Here is a 20,672-nt window from a genome sequence, read left to right as displayed (position 1 = left end):
CTATTTATGTCCAAACTCCACCCTCTACTCTTGTATTTTACCTAATTCTTCCACTCCTTCCCTTCATCTTGTTTGACTATCCCTTCCTCAATCATCCTGATTAGACCCAGACAATGCTATTTCAAAAAGAAATTAAGCCTCCAACACAAATTACATACAAATCCTTCCCGTTCACCTTACTGCTGAATTGAATTAAAAGGGAAAAACCAGGAGACACAGATCTCATTGTTTGTATAACCAAAGATTTGGGGAAGGGAAAAACAAGTCTTCCTTGTCCTTGTTTTTTCCTAAACACCTTGTAGGACTGAATTAAAAGGGAAAATGAGAAAAGTGAACAAATATTAATACCAAAAAGTCTTAATAAACAAACTAATATTTGATACTAATATATCACTTTTTTTTTTTTTTTTTGCGATGGAGTTTCGCTTTTGTTGCCCAGGCTGGAGTGTAATGGCGTGATCTTGGTTCACAGCAACCTCTGCCTCCCAGGTTCAAGCAATTCTCTTGCCTCGGCCTCCCAAGTAGCTGGGATTACAGGCATGCACCACCACGCCCAGCTGATTTTGTATTTTTAGTAGAGACAGGGTTTCTCCATGTTGAGGCTGGTCTCGAACTCCTGACCTCAGGTGATCTGCCCGCCTCGGCCTCCCAAAGTCCTGGGATTACAGGCGTGAGCCACTGTGCCTGGCCTAATATATCACTTTATATGACACTCACTCTCTCCAAAGAAATATTAAGACTATCCAATTCAAGTTCTCTTCCAACCGACCCCCAAAATGTCACTAATGGCTGCTGTTTATTGAATGCCTTCTACTGCCAAACTTCACAGGTATTGCTTCATTAGGTGACTCAAATGGTCAGCACCACCTGTCCAAATTTTTTTAATGATGGAGCAAGCATCAGGGGAAAATATGACATCAAAATGAAGCTAGAGCCAGACGGATTTTATTATGACAAACTTCTACTTTCTATAGTAATAAATTTTGCTGTTGTGTACCTTTCATCCATTAGTCCTAATTAAGAACCTCTAAAGAAAAGCAAAAGTTGTTCAAATGACAGCCTTTCAGAATACTTAAACAACATTATCATGCTACCTCTCAATCTTCTCTCTACAAAATTAGCAACCCCAACTCCTTCAGATCACTCAGAATCCACGATCTGGTCTTAATACTGTCCTTAACCCTAAAGCAGACCAAAATTACAAAAAGAGGTTGTGACAAATATCAAGCTATTCTCCATCTATCATTTAGTTTTCCCAGAAAAATTACATATAGAGAAAAGTATCCAGCTGCTTGTCTTAAATTTAATCTAGAAAAGGGACAATCCCTAATAGTAGAAAAAACATCTTTTGTTTTCTTCTTTGTAAATGATTTGAATTTCTTAAACACCACATAATGGGCATTTAATTATCTAACACTACATCAACAATGTGTAAAAGGTTTTCCAAATCAAAAAAATACCTGAAATTTTTGGTTTGTTTCTTGACAAGGTATATCTGAAGGTGTCCTTTTCAGAGTGGTCACAAAGAAAAAGACAACCAGTGCAATAGTGATAATTAAGATGTTTGCAAATCTAAGAAATAGATGTATCACAACTCTATTCTTACACAGAAACAAGTATAAAAAAGTAGCAATAAGTGGGTGGAATGTGAACTTGAGAGACAAGGCGCCTAAGTTCTATTCGCCTTTGCCACAAACTAGCCCTGTGAACCTGACCTCTCTAAGGTACCAAAACTTTCAACTATAACACAAGGAGAATGAACCATGGATCAAGGATTAAATGTGTTTGACAAAAACTAATGCATTCAAATTTGGAATGCCCAACACTATCCTTTTTAAACCCTGTGGCAAGAGTTCCACTCCACAATATTTCTTAATTATTTCTCTAGTTTTAATGACTTCTCTTAAGACAATATAACACATCAATTCACCATAACAATTTAAACTTTTAAATTATGCACATTATGCTTTACTTCATAACTGTTACAAGGGAACCTTCTAGTTCCTGTTTTATATGAATTGTTTTATAGTTAAGTCACTCACATTTTCTTAAATTCTTAAAATTTCTTAGCTTTTTCTCAATAACTAAGCATAGTTATTAAGAGCTTACTCTCTGGATGTGGAGGGCACAGGCTCAAATCTCAGCATCATCACTTATTAGCTATGTGATGGTGGGCAAGTAATTTAACCTGTCTGTGTACCTATCTCATAAGATGGTTGTGAAAATTAAAGCAGTTAATGCATGTAACGTGCTTACAACAGTGCACTGTACATAAATCATCCAACTTATGTAAGCTACTGTGACATGATTTCTCAACTTCATAGACTCAACCCTTCAAAAATATTGCATTTAGAACGTTATTTACATGAAAAGATGATCATTTTTAACTCGTTGAGGGCATTATTCAAAATAAGTGTAGCTTTAAATGTGGCTCTAATTTTAGGACATGTAAACAACAACAAAAAAAGGACATTTACCAAAACTTAAGAGAAAATATTGCAGTTAGCCATGAATCTTTCAAAAACGTTTCAAACAGGTGAGATTCAAGGCAAATTTCAAACGCAACAGACACATGAGAACAAACTAACTGACAATATGAAAACATAGCTGGAAAGACCATTATAATCCGTTGGTTTACCTGGAAGTGGAATTGGCATGCCAGGAAGGGGAACACGAAACGGAGGTACCATTACTGGTGGAAAAGCAGGTATTGCTGTTGTTGGCTGAGGTACTGAATGAGGAACAGCAGGAGGTAACGTCTGAGGGTGCGGCTGGGGAACAGTTTGCACAGGTGTGGCTGTAGGAGCAGGAGTTGAAACACTAACTGTAGGCGTGGCAACTGAAACAGCAGAACTTGGGGTCTGATCTTGTGTTGTGGGTGCTGATAAAAGATAAAACAAAAACATGTATCACTCCTTCATAAATCATTTTACTATATTCATTCATTCACGCATTCAGTAATTTAAGTATTTAAGGGACCATTCTATGCACTGCAACAAATCTGTCAAAAGGTCTCATCTTCAAGAAGCTTGAAAATAGTTAAATGAAATATAAAAATACCAAGTAAAATGTGATAAACATATAGCAGTATAAATCAAGACCCAAAGAACATTTCTAACTGTGAGAGGGTATAGAAATTATATTGGGATGCTGAGCCTTGAAAAATTAAGATTTCAACAAGGAAAATAGCAGGAGGGGAGAAGAAGAAAAAAATAAACTAGTGAGAAAAGTATGAATAAAGGCAAAGAATAAAGAACAAAAAGGAATTGTTTAGAAAATTGAAGGCAACCAGTTAATGAGTGAAACAGTAGGCATACCAACAAAACCATATGTGGCTGGAAAGGTGGGCCAGAAACAGAAATTAGAAAGCCTTGAACAAAAGGCTAAGGTGTATGTCCTTAACTGGGTAGGAAAAGGGCAGAACTTAGGTAATATAGAGAAAATGATCTAGGAGAATACAAGCCAAAATACATTAACAGTAGTTACCTTCTGTGTATGCCTCTTTCACATTTTACTATTAATATATATGCTTTGTTAGACTTTGAACTTTTTATAAGAATGCATTCACATTATTTGTGTGACTTCGTGAAGGTAAATGGGGTACATAGCAAACTAAAGGTTCCCGTATGGAAGAGTAATAAACAGGTTTCATTTGATGAATTAACCTCACAGATGCATAGGAAGAAAAGAATAGAAAAAGATAAGCAAATAACTAATGACTAACTGGATATGAATGAATGGAATCAAAAACAACTCAGGTTTCTCTCATTATTTTAAAAAAATGAAAAATTTTTTAAACTGAGGTTTCCATTGTGAGAGACCAGGAAAATGTGAAATTCCAGATCATTTGGGTTCTGCTAACACATTATTTTTAAATATCGAAAATAAAACACTCCATCCCTAGCAATTGCATTTAAAATCAAACTAAAAACTAAAATCCTTATTTTATACTTTTCAAAAAGTTTCAACTCTCACATGTTACAAAACAATTTTGTTATTTATTCATAACCCGTCTAGTTCCAAAATAAAATTCATTTTGGTAATTCATTGGTAACAAATACTTCATCTTTTTTCAATGTTAAGAAAAAAATGTCTACCTGTATTGGACTAAGAATGAATTTGTCAAATGAAATAAAATGAAAACAGTGCTTTCCCAATCTTTACGCCAATTTTGTTCTAAACAAAAGCACACTGTTTAATACAAACCACCCAATAATCCAACTGACAACAAAATCTGTCAGTATCTTTTTCTAGCTTCTAATAATGAAAAACTCACTTAGGCTGGGAAGATGTGAGCAATTTCATACTTGTTAATGAGGGACTCACCTTGGCTAAATAGACAGCAGGGCCAAACAAGTATCTTCAGGGGCCCAGGAATGAATTGTTGGTCTAGCATAGACCTAGCCTTAGGGTACAGTATCATATTAATATAATTTTATAACAGTGTAAAAAATACAAAGTACATGCAACATTTGCCCAGTCCCATACATATACCATTCAGCATTTGTAATCTACTATAATGGCTGAAAACGTATCTAGTCATTGTTCCCAACTTCCCTGAGAAGTAGGATTTCTTCATCATTTTTCACAAATTTGCACAAACTGAGTTTATGCTCAACTGGGATTAAAATATATTCTTAATTTTTAGTCCCATTTACCCCATAGATCTATATTGTAGTTCAGAAAATTAAAATTTAAATATTATTATAGTATTCAGATAATTGCTAAAATTGTGTTCCAAACTACTATAGTCAGCAAAATAAAGAAGGGCATCAAATTTCAAGTGGAAAAGAACACAAATGGAGATGACAAAAAATATTTCCTCAACCCATTCCTCTTACTTTCCAGTACAGCATTTTCTGAATTTGATTAATAGCCATGAGTCATGACAGGAAAAGAACAAAAGCAATAAAATAATGGGAAACTGGGAGAATGTTATCTAAGACTTCAGTGGGTAAATTCCTACTAACTTCATTTGCTAAAGCAACTAGTGAAGCACTAGGCCTCAAAATATACTAACCCAGTCTCAGATCTTAACTAAAAAAGACAAGTGACTATACATAATAAGTGGAGAAATATTAAGACTGCAGTATGACAACGCTTTATGATACTGAATCAAGTAAAATAAAAACAGACACTGGAATACGTAGACAACATCAAAACTGATGTTTAAAAGCAGTAAAAAGAATATTATTTTGCTATTTTATATTTCTGGGAATAAAGTCCTCCAATCACTGAAGAATAAAGCAAAACTGACAAACAGGACACAAGACAGCTATGGGCTTACTGACACACCACTCTGAAAACAGAAATGGACTACATATAGTATGGTTAAATTATCTAGCTAATCACCTTTCTTAAAACAAAATGAAGTACTACTATTTCTCCTTTCTAAGAACGCAGGAAAGACAATTTAAGCAACACAGACCCTCCACATAAAACTACATTGCTTTTATTAATCCCCTTCTCCCATTACTGCCACAGGTCCCCCATAAAAACTGGTAGTCTCCTGCCGTGCCAGAGGTTTGGGAAGCACTAAGCCTGTAAAAAGGTAAACACCCTTAACAAACTAGCTAGTTTGACTGTTACACTTTCACATCAAAATTCACCTTAGCTACAAAAGCAAACAGACTTGTAAAACACTATTCACATTTTCCTGTTCAGTACATTTCCCCCACAAACTATCTAAAAACCATTGACAGGATCTTTAAAGGCTATCCCCTTATTATATGTACCTTACTTAACTTCTTCAGTTGTTTTTTATCAATAACATAAATTCAAATTTGAAGCCAATGTCAATTAATTTCTCTCTTATATGTATTTCTTACACACTAATAATTCCCAAGTCCCTGAAGTAATCAGAAAAAAAACCCACATTTTTTTTCTTTATTCTTATCAATTATCCTGGTAGTAAAATAATACAAATTATAATCACACTGTAGGAACAGCTGTGTATCTTCAGACAAGTGCCATAACAAATATCGAATTTTAAAAAATCATTATTTAAGTACTTTTGGACTTAGTCTCAACCTGCAGAGTAAGGAGCAACATCCGTATATTAATACGAAAAGAAAAAAAGAAAGAAACCTCCCAAAAAGAAAGCAATATTTTCATATTAATGACAATCTTTTAAGCCAATTAACAGCTGTGTCCCTCTCTTCATCCCTGAAATCTGCTACTAATCGACTCTCACCTTTTCAGAAAAGATCTATTCTTTGAGCCTCTGTGAGTTTATACCTGAAAATTCTCCTGCCTTTCTGACTGCTGCCTTCTATGGCAACTCCTCAATTTACCTACTCGCATCCCAGTCTAGAAACTACTCTAAAAGAGATTACTGAGAAGTTCCTAATAAACCTCCCTGATTTCATCACCACCCAAAAAACCAACACCAAAAAAACTTGCAAAATACTGCGTTTATACAGACCCCCAGTGCCTGTCTCACCTACTTGCCTAGTTCTTAAGACCCTTCAAAATAAAACCCTCTCACCTCAGAAGCTTCCTAAAAACCCCATAAACTACACTTATCATTTTCCTAACCTTTATTCATGTTGCTTCTCCTATCTGAAAATCCTTTCCTTACCTGTGAACCTACTTAAACCCTACTCTGTTTCCTTCATGATAAATACCCATATAGTCCACCCACTTGTTTCTCCACTTCCCAAATTCTTACATCTTTTTCACTGTATAGTTTTGCACACCAATATCTAACTGTTTCACATGTGTTATTCTTGCCTCCTTCATTAGGAACACTGGAAACTCTGTAAGGTAGGGACCAAGACTTACACTTATTTTGCAAGCCCACAATGCCCGGCATTACTATTGGCCAAACGGAACAGCTAACTCTGCACTTTCTCAATTTAGCTTCATGAACTGCAACTGGGCAAATACTTTCTCCTATTAATATAAATTCCTGCTTTTCTCTAACCCAAAAGTTTTAGTGCCAAAAATGTATTTTAAATAATTCTAGTATTAAAGGATAACACCAGAAACACTGGGATCAATATGAAATGTAGTCCTCTACTTGTTCACCTCTCTAGCCCCTATATAAAAACACATGCTGGGTGGTACTCACTTGATACTGTCTGCGCAACTGAAGTAGCAGTTGTTGTGGTAGAAGTGGTAGAGGAAGGGGTGGATGATGACGTTGAAGTGGATACTGCAGGTGCTGGGCTACTGGTCGTAGGGGTGGAAGCTCCAACTGCTTGTGCTTGTACTTGTGCCTGGACCTGGGCCTGGACCTGAGCCTGGGCCTGGGCCTGAGCTTGTGCCTGAGCCTGAGCTTGTGCCTGGGCCTGGGCCTGCGCCTGGGCCTGGGCCTGGGCCTGAGCTTGCGCCTGGGCCTGGGCCTGCGCCTGGGCCTGGGCCTGCGCCTGGGCCTGAGCCTGAACCTGTGCCTGGGCTGCAAGCATAGGTGTCAGTTCTGATTGCTGAATAACCTTAACTCCATCTGGCTTGGTCCATGCAGATTCACGTGTCCGAGCATTATAATAATAAACCTGCAGCGGAAGCAAAAAATCAATGGTTATCATAAAATCTGTCAATTATTATTAAAAACAATAATGGAACCATATTTTATCTTTAAAGCTATTTAAAATAACATAGGGTCAGGCGTGGTGGCTCATGCCTGTAATCCCAGCACTTTGGGAGGCAGAGGCAGGTGGAGCACTTGAGGTCAGGAGTTTGAGACCAGCCTGGCCAACATAGTGAAACCCTGTCTCTACTAAAAATATTAAAAAATTAGCCAGGTGTGGTGGCAAGCACCTGTAATCCCAGCTACTCGGGAGGCTGAGGCAAAAGAATCACTTGAACCCAGGAGGTGGAGGTTGCCATGCGCCAAGATCGCACCACTGCACTCCAGCCTAGGCGACAGAGACTCCATCTCAAAAATAAAGAATAGCCAGGTGCAGTGGCTCACGTCTGCAATCCCAGCACTTTGGGAGGCTGAAGCAAGCAGATTACCTGAGGTCAGGAGCTCGAGACCAACCTGGCCAACATAGTAAAATCCCGTCTCTACTAAAAATACAAAAATTTAGCTAGATGTGATGGTGGGCACCTATAATCCCAGCTACTCGGGAGGCTGAGGAAGGAGAATTGCTTGAACCCAAGAGGCAGAGGTTGCAGTGAGCCAAGATCGCACCACTGCACTCCAGGCTGGGTGACAGCACGAGAAGCCATCTCAAAAATAAAAAAATAAAAAATAAAATAACTTAGGGCCAGGTACAGTTGCTCACGCCTGTAATCCCAGCAGCACTCTGGGAGGCCAAGGTGGGTGGGATCACCTGAGGTCAAGAGTTTCAGACCAGCCTGGCCAACATGGTGAAACCCTGTCTCTATCAAAATTACAAAAATTAGCCAGGCATGATGGCAGGTGCCTGTAACCCCAGGTACTCAGGAGGCTGAGGCAGGAGAATTGCTTGAACCCAGGAGGTAGAGGCTGCAGTGAGCCAACATCGCGCTACTGCACTCTAGCCTGGGCGACAGAGTAAAACTTCATCTCAAAAAAACAAAAACAAAACAAAACAAAAAAAAATAAGTAATTCCACCCCACAGCCCAATTTTCTACAATGAGCACATTGTATTTTTAACACCCAAAGGGAAACCCATGTTATATGCAGAAATTTAACGTAACAGACCTGAGACAGCTATCTGTAGAAAGCCCTGCTGGCCCTTATCTGTAGTCTGAGAACTTGGATTTCAGGAGGGTTGATATTCCCTTACCGATAAGAATGGCTTGATGTGCCTAAACCAGTTATGCAAACAATGCAGTATATGCTGAACACCTGCTTTCCTTCTAGGAGCCTGAAATTTGGTATGTGCTACGCAGATGGTACCAAAGTGACCATAAGCTTCCAGAATCACAGGTAAATGTGTGTTAGCACTCCAGGCAACCTTATACCTGCTGCACAAAAATCGAATCCAATCAGCTTCTCCTGGAGTCTTATCCCATTTCCCTGCTTACCCAAGGCTCATTCTTAACTGACAATATCACTGATCTCAATCTGCCAGAACTCTTTTTTACTCCTCTGTCAAAAAAATGACAACTTAAATTATATTTTATAATTTACCTTTCCATCTGGAGTTTTATTTTCAACCCATATCTCCTCCGTAGGAGGTAGTGCTGGAGTACCAGGAGCAGTCACAGGAGGCATTCCTGGTGGAAACATCATACCCGGAGGAGGAGGCATGGAACTCATGGGTGGAGGCATGAAAGGTGGTCTCTGTTAATTCACAAGAACAGTAAGTCACTTTAATTACTTTTCCTCCAAATTATTACTGAATTTTACTCAAAAGTAAAACACTGTAAGAGAAACTAGTTTTATAGTCTATTCAAATACATTCACCTGTCGTAGAAGCAAAATGTCTGCAACAAAAATTACCGAACTAGAAAGAAACACATCAAACTACTAATAGTGGTCAACTGTGGGTTATAACACTGTCACTGAATTTTGCTCTTCCCTTTCTATATGTTCTGCTTTTCACACACACGGCGCTGGATTACTTTTTTTAAAAAAATTGATTTTTATATACTGTTTTAATACCAGGCACATCACTGTCTCCACAGCTTCTTGAAGAATCCTTCAAGAAAAAGTTTTCACTGCACATAAAAATGAGTTTCAAAATTAAAAAACTGACACTATGACATTATAAAAACATTTGGAGCAGGGATTTAAAAGATTTCCTCTATAATCTATAAGTAACACTAAAATTCAATTATCAAAAGCACCTTAATCTGGATAATGGAACTCAAACTATGCTAATAATGTGAAGCTGTACTTTACTTTCCTAAAAATTTCTTTCCCATACTCCAATCTTTGTTGGATTCAGTTGAGTATCTTTCAGGCGTCAGCACACCAGATCTAAGTTATACAAAATATCTATCCCAAATGTTTCATGAGCCTTTGGCTGAAAATCATTTGGACTTAATAAAAAGTAAAGCCACACAATTATTCAAGACCGAGAAAGGCATGACAACATTAGAAAGTATCTCAGCACAACATTTGATATATTTCAATGAGAGGGTTATATTAGTTCATTACATTTTATAATACTCCACAAGTAGGTTTAACTCTTAAAGACACAAATTAGAACAAATTCACATGTTAAAGATTATACCAGAATAACTTAAAAAGCTATTTCTTATTCTAACCTTGAAGCAAATATAAAATCATTTAACAATGTGTTTAAAGGAAGGAGAGGCTATTCGTTATTTGGAAGGCCATAAAATTATTGAGCAAAGTATTAAAACCTGTCTCTTTCATAACCACAACCCTATCTAAACAGAGTTAACATCACTTAAATGGCACATCATTGCCTTCTTCTATTTTTAATATAATTCATTCTTCACTGTCTAAGCTAACAGAAGGCAGATGATACCACTATATTTATTTGGTTTCAGAATTATACAGGCTAAACTAAGAAAACATAGATACATACTCAAATAAAAAAATACAATCCCAAAATGAGACATTTGAGAGCTGATACCTTCATGACCTCACTTCAGACAGCAAGTCTGGATACAATGGAGAGGGATATATGCCACAGGTTAAAATACCACAAGTGTTTTTACTTAAAGAAATCCCCTAATAAATCTTTCTCAAAAATAGTAAGATAACCCTACTTTTCCCCCCAGGGCAGAAAAAACATTCAACTGTGCTTATAAAATGTGTTTGCTGTCACTTTCCAGATTCTATCCTAGGCACCATTTCTGGGGACAATAACTACTCAGGAATATATATACATGTATTTTTAGACTTGCTGGCAACATATATCATTGAAAACAAATTTTCTCCACTCAAAAATATCTTAAGATTTCAAACTTCATTTCCCACAAAGAAGATGCATTACTAAAGCCAATTCACAGAGCTGAAGGTAAGTAAAAACTATTGAATCCTGGTTTTATACATATACTTCTCTATCACCATTTAGAGTTCTATTCTGAATTTCCTTAGTAATTACTACTACCACTAATTTAGAAGAAACATATTAATATATAGATCTTCTCTTTAGCTCCCATTTTCCTATAAACTGAAACTATTTAAGAATATAAGTTTTTAAGTCAAAACCCATATATAATATTGATAATGATGCCAACAAAGAAATGGCAACCTCTACATTCTTTACCTGGAGGTGTGGAGGGCCCATAGGTGGAGGTATCCCTCCTGGAGGAGGCATGGGCGGCATATTAGGATCAAAAGGAGGACGTCCAAAGGGGGGCCGTGGTGGTGGTGGAGGGCCTCGCATCATACCAAAAGGTGGAGGAGGTCGCATCAGAGGTGGTGGGCCTCGCATCACTGCATTTGGTGGGGGAGCCGGACCTCGGAACCTCAAGGCCTGCTGTTGGGCCATCCTGCATGGGAGAGCAAGGAATAAATTTTTCTTTCTTAAAATTACAAAAATGTAGCTACTGATCTCTAATTACATCAAATTTAAAAGGTTCTTAAGTCTAACTGGAGTTGGAAAGTCATCATTTTGCAACCATCACGATAAAAACTACATCAATGGGCCGGGTGCGGTGGCTCACACCTGTAATCCAGCACTTTGGGAGGCCGAGGGAGTGTGGGTCACCTGAGGTCAGGAGTTCAAGACCAACCTGGCCAACATGGTGAATCCCCATCTCTACTAAAAACACAAAAAGTAGCCGGGTATGGAGGCGCACGCCTGTACTTCCTGCTATTGGGGAGGCTGAGGCAGGAGAATCACTTGAACCCATGAGGTGGAGGTTGCAATGAGCCAAGATCATGCCACTGCACTCCAGCCTGGGCGACAGAGCAAGGCCCCATCTCAGGAAAAAAAAAAAAAAAAAAAAAAAACTTACATCAATGGATGATCTAGTCTGGATGAATGATCAAGGGATGCCGAGTCTAGGCAAAAATTTAGACAAGAGGGTTATCTGGATGATCTTAAAGTATTTACCCACATGCTGCTTAAAGTTGCAAGAAAGGATGAAAAAAACAAAACACTCTAGGTAATAAGGAAATTGGGTAATACCTTGACCCAGTGATCAAAACTAATTATCATCTAAGAAGGACAGATAATGTGTGCCTGAGAGGGATACAACATCACCTATTCCAGCCAAAAATGTATAACCTCAATCTAATAATGGGGAAAACATCAAACAAACTCAGAATAAGAATAAGGAAGGAATGTTCTTTCTTTTCTTTTCTTTTTTTTTCGAGACCAAGTCTCACTCTGTTGCCAGGCTAGAGTGCAGTGGCACAATCTGGGCTCGCTGCAACCTCCGCCTCCCGGGTTCAAGCTATTCTTCTTCCAACTAGATGGGACTACAGGCGTGCACCACCATGCCCAGTTAATTTTTTTTTTTTTTTTTTTTTTTTTTTGCATTTTAGTAGAGACAGGGTTTCACCATGTTGGCAATGGTCTTGATCTCCTGATCTCATGATCTGCCCTCCTTCGCCTCCCAAAGTGCTGGGATTACAGGCATGAGCCACAGCGCCCGGCCAGAAGGAATGTTCGTTCTATTAAAAGGGGGATGTGTATTCTTCAGAAGTGTCAGTGTTATCCTTAAAAGACAAAGAAATGCGTGGAAATGCTCCAAAGAAGTTTAAAGAGACACAATAACACAATTTTTTTTTTTTTTTAAAGACAGAGTTTCACCATGTTGGCAAGGCTGGTCTCGAACTCCTGACCTCAGACGATCTGCACACCTCGGCCTCCCAAAGTACTGAGATTGCATGCATGATCCACCATGCTCGGCCAATAACAACACAATTTTAACTCTAGATTGAATTCTGTAATAACAGGAGGAAACGCCATACAGGGCATTACCAGATCAACTGACAACACTGGAATATGCACAACAGATTAAAGTATTATTACAAATTTATGAAGTTGATAATTAGGCTGTAGTTAAGAAAAATACTATCTCTATTCTTAGAAAATACTAAAGTATTGAGGGGTAAAAAGCCATAGGTATACCTTACCCTTGCAGTTCAGAATAACAAAGAGGAGGCATGTGTGCATGCAAATAGTAAAGCAGAAAAGGTAAAATATTAACATTGAAGACACTCTAGCTTTATTTTTGCGACATTTTTTAAGTTTGAAATTACCTCCAAAGTTTTTAAAGGGGGCAGGGGGTAACTTAGGAGATGATTAGTAGTCTCTATCTAAAGGGAAAGCCTTTCCCTGTAGGGCACACTACCCCACCACCTCTCACTCTCAACTCCCTAAGTATTTTCTCCACAGCATTTAAGCAAATAAGTAATGTCACATGAGATAGTATTATCTATCTCTTCCCCCAAGCGCTTTTGTAAGAGAATTATTAACTCTTAAAAGTGCTTACTATGAGCAAGGCAGTGCTTACTCTAAGTTCTTTTCAAATATTACGTCTTTTAATCATCAAAACAACCCGATGAGATGGATACCATTAATCTCAGTTTACAGATAAAGAACTAAAGCAAAGAAGTCACTTGTCCAAGGCCAAACAATCGGTTCAGTATTAAAGCCAGGATTCAGGTGGCCCACGGTGGCTTGTGCCTGTGATCCCAGCACTTTGGTGGCCAAGGCAGGCAGATCATTCGAAGTCAGGAACTCGAGATCAACCTGGCCAACATGGTGAAACCCTATCTCTACTAAAAAACACAAAAAAATTAGCTGGGCATGGTGGTGCACGCCTGTAATCTAAGCTACTTGGGAGGCTGAGGCAGGAGAATCGCTTGAGCCCAAGAGGTGGAGGTCACAGTGAGCTGAGATCATGCCAATGCACTCCAGTCTGGGCAACAGAGCAAGGGTTTGTCTCAAAAATAAATAAATAAACAAAACAGAGGATTCAAACACAGGCAAATGCCCCTTTCAGAGTAGGAATTCTGTTCACTCTTGTATCCCTAGCACAAAGATCTGTACATAACAGGGCTGAACAAATATTAATATCAGTATTTGTTGCCTGAACCACTGAATACCTAGGTGACACTGTACCCAAACTACCTTACAAGTAGGGTATGTAGGATCTTAAAAAAATTTTTACAATTTCACCCATTTACTGACTACCTATCATGGTATTCCCAGTAGCTATTATACATCTACATTATAAATAAAAAATCTACATTTCTGTCCTCAAGAGAGGAATTAACAAATATATAAAGAATTATATTCTTTATATATTTGAAAAAAATCATTCTTATAGTCTTTCCTTACCAGGCTCTTTCAACTCTCTGACATTTTTCAACCCTCTGCTTATAGATTACCCTTTGAACTTTCTCTAAATTTACCACATCATAGTTCAATTCTGAGACACACCAAAAAAATCCTAATAAAGAACCAATTTAGGCCAGGAGCAGTGGCTCATGCCTGTAATCTCAGCACTTTGGGAGGCAGAGGTGGGTAGATCACCTGAAGCCAGGAGTTCGAGACCAGCCTGGCCAACATGGCAAAACCCTGCCTCTATTAAAAATACAAAAATTCACTAAGCATGGTGGTGCACGCCTGCAGCCCCAGCTACTTGAGAGGTTGAGGCATGAAAATTACTCAAACCCGGGAGGCAGAGGTTGCAGTGAGCCAAGATTGCACCACCGCATTTCGGCGTGGGCAACAGAGCAAGAATCAAGTCTCAAAAAAATTTAAAAATTAAAAAAAAAAAAAAAACTAATTTGCCTTCTGGACTTGTTTACAATCCTGGCATAACAAGGATTACACCAGGATTGTAAACAAGTCTAGAACTACTACACCAAGTATATTGAATCAAATTTGCAAATGATCCTACAATCCAAAGGTTAGAAAATATGAGTTAAAAAGGAATGTGGGCCGGATGCCACCTGGTGGCTCACGCCTGTAATCCTAGCACTTTGGGAGGCCAAGGTGGGTGGATCACCGGAGGTCAGGAGTTTGAGACCATCCTGGCCAACATGGTGAAACCCTCTCTACTGAAAATACAAAAATTAGCCCGATGTGGTGGCACCTGCCTGTAATCCCAGCTACTCAGGAGGCTGAGACAGGAGAACAGCAGGAATCTGAGAGGTGGTGGTTGCAACGAGCCAAGATCACACTACTGCACTTCAGCCTGGGAGACAGAGCAAGACATTGTCTAAAAAAAAAAAAGAAAGAATATGGATTGCATCAAAATAGTCAAAAGGTATTTTTCAAATTATATGCATCCCCAAAAGACAGAGGCCACTGTTACTGAAGGAACGTCCAACCTTTCAGGGCAAAAAACAAAGTTGACCACCAAGGAAAGACACTCTGTTTCAGGCTTGAAAGTTAATAATGTACCCTACTCTTAGATTTTTTTTCCATCTGACTCTCCTTTTTTTCAAAAAGTCTACAGTATTCATTTCTGTACAATTTCATACTTCCTGGTTACAGCCTGAAGTTAAGTATTTAAGACCCAGAACCATAAAAAAGCTCTGTTAGGACTCTGTCTTTTGTTGTCAGGCTAGTTACGTAATTTCTGAGTCTTGAGTTTCCTCAGATGTGAATGAGTGAGGAACAGAAAAGGTATCTGATACCTCTGTTCAATGAGATAATCCTAGTGAAACATTTAGGGTGGTACCTGGTACATAGTAAACTACTTCAGCTATCATTACTTTCATTCCCCCACAAAACCTAGCAGTGTTTTTCTGTAAAAGGCATTTCACTATTAATTTGGGATGCTTTTCAAAAGTCTGCCACTAAAATGGTGACAAAATTCACATAATTTCCTTTTTTGAATAGCCTAAAGTTGCCATTTTCTGATGTTAATTACGCACAGAACATGGGCTGGGCTCTTCATATCATACTGCTTCATCACAACCACCTCACCAAACCTGCAGTGAGGATTAAATGAGCTAATAAAGTACTTGGAATAGGGCTTAGCACTTAGTGCTATCTAAGTTATTAGCTATTATTACTGTTTCTGTAACATTAGTACAGTAATAGTACTGGGAAGTGTTAAATAGTATTAATATTAGTAATGTTAGTTATTATTACTATAATTATTATTATCAGGCCCTGTATTACTTGGCCCACATTAACCTTTCCACAAATTCTAGTCTTTTCCTTTAAATATTTCAAGTTTATTACTTTGAAGCCTCTATACCTGTTCTCTTTGCCTGGCATGTTCTTCCCCGGATTTTCACATAACTAGCTCCTTCTCATTATTCAGCCTTCAAGTTTAAATGTCAGCTCAAACTGCTTTCCCACTTCTAGCCTCTCCAGGCCCTCTCACGCTCATTATTCTCAATTTGAGTTTTCAATTATGATAAATGCTATAAAGAAATCTCCCATTTACTTCTGAATTATCTTTAGCCACTAGTATATAGTTCCCTTTAGTATACTGTTGCAACACATTAAAACACATTATTGTTTTAATAATGATAGTAAAGTTACTATATACCAGTATGGTTATACAGACATTATCCGTATTAACTCTTAATCCTCACTACAGCCTAATAAGGTAAGTTTGGCACCATTTTTACAGAGGAAACGATAGCACACAAAAATAATTTTCTTAAGGCAGCTAGTCAGTGACAACACCAGAATATTCTTATTCTCATTTTATAGATAACAAAATTTAGATTGCAAGTATCTTAAGTACTGATAGGTAAACAAAGGCCCTAGGGAAAGGATCTATACAAATGACTCTGGAAGTTACTTTAATGGCATTTGGAATGTCTATAAATTTTCCATCTATTGTGGTTTATATTCCTACCACTTACAACCTTTCTGAATAACAAAAGCCTACTTGCATGAATAAAAATAACAAAAATATTTCACAAGATCATGGAAATACAAACATAAGGTATTTTTCTATAACAGAAGTACTCTATCCAGATATGCAATCTCCCCAATGCTAAAGACAATACTTTAATTGGAGGGGCAAGAAATAAAAAGATGCTACTGATATATGAGGAGCGAATTCTATAAACTGTGATTGAAGAGACCTGAGGTTTAGTCCAGACCCTGCCAACCAACCAGCGACCTCGTGTAAGTCACTTCACACTTACAGGCAAATTTAATCATCTGATGTGGTTGATTTCATTTACAATTTAGATAGCTCTTACAAGCTGGAAGCTCCTGCAGGACAAACGTCTTTTTTTGGTCTGGTTCAGGGAACTACTGCCAGCAACTGTCACGTAGTACACAATAAATGTTGGCCCAGTAAGTGAAGTATCTTTAAATCTCCTATCTTCATTTATTTACAACATAACTACAGAATATCTCATTTGCCAGGAGGTTATGACAGACACACCATGAAGTACATTCAGGATACAAATACAATGCAAAAATAAAGCCCCAACTTCTGCCATCAAAGAGGCCACATACACACCTAATTTCATGACAAATGCTAAAATAAAGATCTGTACAGTATGCTCTGCAAGCAAGTTCCAATCCAAGAGGGTACGGTATAAAACATTTGCAACAGGGCACATTCATTTGCAAATTAAAGCCCTATTCAAATCAGTTGTGCAACATTAATAAAGTCTAAACGGCTTTATTAATAAGGATATTTTTAAAAGCTTTAGAAAGATACTTTCTAAAATGCAAAAGAATGTTCCCTAATAAATCCATCTGAAACTAGCTAAGTAAGCTCCCTTTAAGACCGAAATCAGGAATAAGCTTGGCATAGCTAATATTGAAAGATCCTGACAATTCACCTTGATCACTCATCAATACTGTATACATCAGGAGTTTAAAGGATTTCAGATGTGTCTCTGAAATAAGACAAAATTTCATTTCTGCCAAAGTAGGGATTTGTGTTTGTGGCCATGCAGAATCTGAAAGGCATTTTCCTCTTCTAAAACCTTGAATACCAATACCCATTTCCTTACACAATTTCATCTTAGGCTCTAGACAGTATCAAGGGTCCTCATAATCTACACTGCTCTTTCTCATTTTCAAATGTTGACAACAGCCCAGTTCAGAATAGGAGCTGAACATCCGAAATGCCATTTCTCCCATAAAGAAAAAAAAAAAGTACCATATACACATAAAGCATAATACCTCTTTTCCTCAAAAACCACTGACCAAAAGATTTCTCCAGGTCACTCTTATTTTACCAAATTTTAATTACAAATTCATAGGCATTGAGGTTCCAGGGGAAAAAAGGTCACTGCATTGGTCAGTGAAATGGCACGAGTAGTAGGCGAATAGAATGCCAATCGGGATTGCAGGCTCTGAAACCTGCCTGAGTTCGAGCCACTTCCTGGAGCCACAAATCCGCCTATGCAATCTTATTCTACTGACTCAACCTCCACAAGGCTGTTACCTCACCTGTAAGATGGGCGAGTAACAACTGAAGATGCCTCTGGTCTGTGGCCTGCAAAATGTTAACAGCAACTACTCCAAACGGTGGTCGTGAGGATTAAATGAGACAAACCTAAGTCAAGGGTTTACTGGCACACGGTAAGTGCCTAATAAGCGGTTGCTACTGTTGTTGTTACTCACTACTACAGAATAATAAGGAATAAAGGGATGAAAAAAGGAAGAAAAACCACTGAAGTTAAGAAAGGCAAGCGATAAGGGGGATAAAATGAAAGGGCAAACGTGGGGAGCCCAAATAGCTGGGGAGGGCGTGGAGAAGGCTTAGCCAGAAGTGGCGAGCGGTACAAGGGAAGTAACTGCGAAGTGCAGGGACGTCGATGAGGAAAACCAGGCCCGCAGCGGAACGCGGCCGGGGGAAAGACTCTGGTCGGCCGAGATGGAGGCGACACGCGGCTGAGGCGGGGCGCAAAGGCGGGAGCACCGGGCCCGGCCAGCGGGCCGCAGGCCGCGAGGGGCGGCGGAGCCCCAAGAAAGCACTAAGAAGCAGCCGAAGAACCCGCCGGAGGCCCTGGCCCAGCCCGGGCCCGGCTCTCATTCAAGCCACCTTCCCCTTCCCCTTCCCCCTTCTTAAGCCCCATGCGGTCCTGGCCCAGGGCGGCCGCGGCTCCGCTACCCCCGTCCGCCCCGGATCTCCACATGGCAGGTCTAGCACCTAGGGCTCTCGTGAGCAGAGATGTGAGGGAGGGCAGCGTCCCTTACCTGAGCTCCCCCGGGTTGAATCGCTCACCGTCGCCCCCGTCCCCGCCACGCTCCGCCATTACAGAGGGCCGCGTTCATCCACCCGCCGACCCGGCGTCCCTTATTGGCTAGGAAAATCGTCAATCCCCAACAAGAGAGGAGGAGATAGCAGAGGTCTGAGATGTGGTTGGTCAATCTTTCCATCAATCTTCGAGATGGGGGCGGTATCTTCCTTGCTATTGGAAAAGGGGCCCGCCGACTTTGAAAGCGGTATGAAGACAGCCAGTTGATTGGTGGCTCGGGGGCTTTATGGGAAATGTGATTTTAGCAGTGAGGAACCGCCGGCGCCCTCTCGCGGTAGGCAGAACTAAGTCCTCCCACGTTCGGCTCAGCCTGAGGTAGCCACGTGTCTGTCGGCTTCCGGGACAGCCAATTGTGGAGCCATATTGGCCAGTAGTAGCTGAGGCGGAGAGCATTTCCACTGGGCAAGCCAATCAAAATCGAACTGGGCCTCGCCTAAACCAATTGCACAGTTGCTGTGAAAAGCCGCTATTCCCTAGCTTTACAGTAGCAGGAGTCAAGTCACCACTCAGCTCTATATACATGTTATTAAATAATATATTATTAATTACAAGAATACCTCCCAATTTATACTAAATAGTTGCAAACGAATAGGTGTTATAAGTTGCTGCATTAGGAAAGGTAAATTGGTGAAGGCAAGCCTCTTTTCAATTTACAGCTTTACCATCTCTCCCTCAATCTCAAAATGTGCTTGTCTGAAATTAGCACACCCAGAATACCAGACGATTCTGAATATTTATTTCGTTTTTCTAATTAACAACAAAAAAAGTTTAGGATTTGGGGTTTCAAAGGTACAATGAAGATGAGCCCTTTTATTAAAGTCCTAAAATATTAAAATAATACTAATAGATAAATTTTACTTGGACCATGTAAGCATGTCCATGTAGCATGCTTACCATGTTTGCTAACCATGTAGCAAACCCGGATCTAAGTACGTCCCGTACGTTAACTCCTTTAAGATTCAAAAATCACTAAGAGGTGGATAACATAGTCACTGTTTGTAGATGAGCTTGAGGAGCAGAGAAGTTAAGTAGCTTGCCCAAGGTCACACATCTACTAAATAGCAGAGCCTGGTCTTAACCCCAGTCAGCGTAGTAGCAAAACACCACTACGAAATACTGTGAGCCTAAATAATTGGATCCACATAAAAACGTGTGCACAAATGTTCACAGCAGCAATATTCATGATAGCCAAAAAGTATTGTAATAACCCAATGACCATCAGCTGATGAATGGTTAAGAAACATGGTATAACTGTACAATGAAACATTGTTCGGACATAAAAAGCCACATCCAAAAAGGCCACCTGTTTTATGATTCCATTTACATGAAATGTGATGAAATTACATTGCATTTCAGGCAAATCCATAGAGACAGAAAGTAGAATAGTGGTTTCCAGGAGGTAGAGGGGAATGAGGAATTGGAAGTGACTGCTAATGGATATGGAATTTATTTTTGGATGATAAAAATGTTCTGGAGCTAGCACTAATGGTTGCACAACTTTGTTAATATACTAAAACCCATTGAATTCTATACTATTTATTTACTTATTTTGAGAGGGAGTGTCACTCTGTCACCCAGGCTGGAGTGCAATGGCATGATATCAGCTCACTGCAACCTCCGCCTCCCAGGCTCAAGCTATCCTCCCACTTCAGCCTCCCA

At 39.2% G+C, this 20,672-nt stretch overlaps 1 protein-coding gene across 6 annotated transcripts in view; it reads right to left on the bottom strand.

Annotated features, from left to right (window-relative positions):
• Positions 1-19,050, bottom strand: part of TCERG1 (transcription elongation regulator 1) — a 64,174-nt gene extending 45,124 nt beyond the window's left edge. For 3 of the 6 annotated variants that reach the window (XR_749589.2, XM_010378209.2, XM_010378210.2), the window contains exons 1-5: positions 18,952-19,035; positions 11,122-11,347; positions 9,066-9,218; positions 7,073-7,496; positions 2,639-2,881 (exon numbers count right to left, since the gene is read on the bottom strand). Coding sequence is in view for 5 of the 6 variants with exons in the window: in XM_010378209.2 (XP_010376511.2) it covers positions 2,639-2,881; positions 7,073-7,496; positions 9,066-9,218; positions 11,122-11,347; positions 18,952-19,010 (1,105 nt within the window). In the remaining variant the exon portion in view is untranslated. Of the gene's footprint in view, positions 1-2,638; positions 2,882-7,072; positions 7,497-9,065; positions 9,219-11,121; positions 11,348-14,915; positions 15,038-18,951 lie in introns of those variants that run through there. The other 3 variants (XM_010378208.2, XM_010378211.2, XM_030927206.1) reach the window with 3 other exon arrangements.
• Between the last annotated feature and the right edge of the window lie 1,622 nt (positions 19,051-20,672).

The sequence above is a fragment of the Rhinopithecus roxellana genome, chromosome 3 (assembly GCF_007565055.1).
Source record: "Rhinopithecus roxellana isolate Shanxi Qingling chromosome 3, ASM756505v1, whole genome shotgun sequence".
Lineage (NCBI taxonomy): Eukaryota > Metazoa > Chordata > Mammalia > Primates > Cercopithecidae > Rhinopithecus > Rhinopithecus roxellana.
Note: the sequence above shows the minus strand (reverse complement) of the source record. Positions and strands in the feature narration are given on the sequence as shown.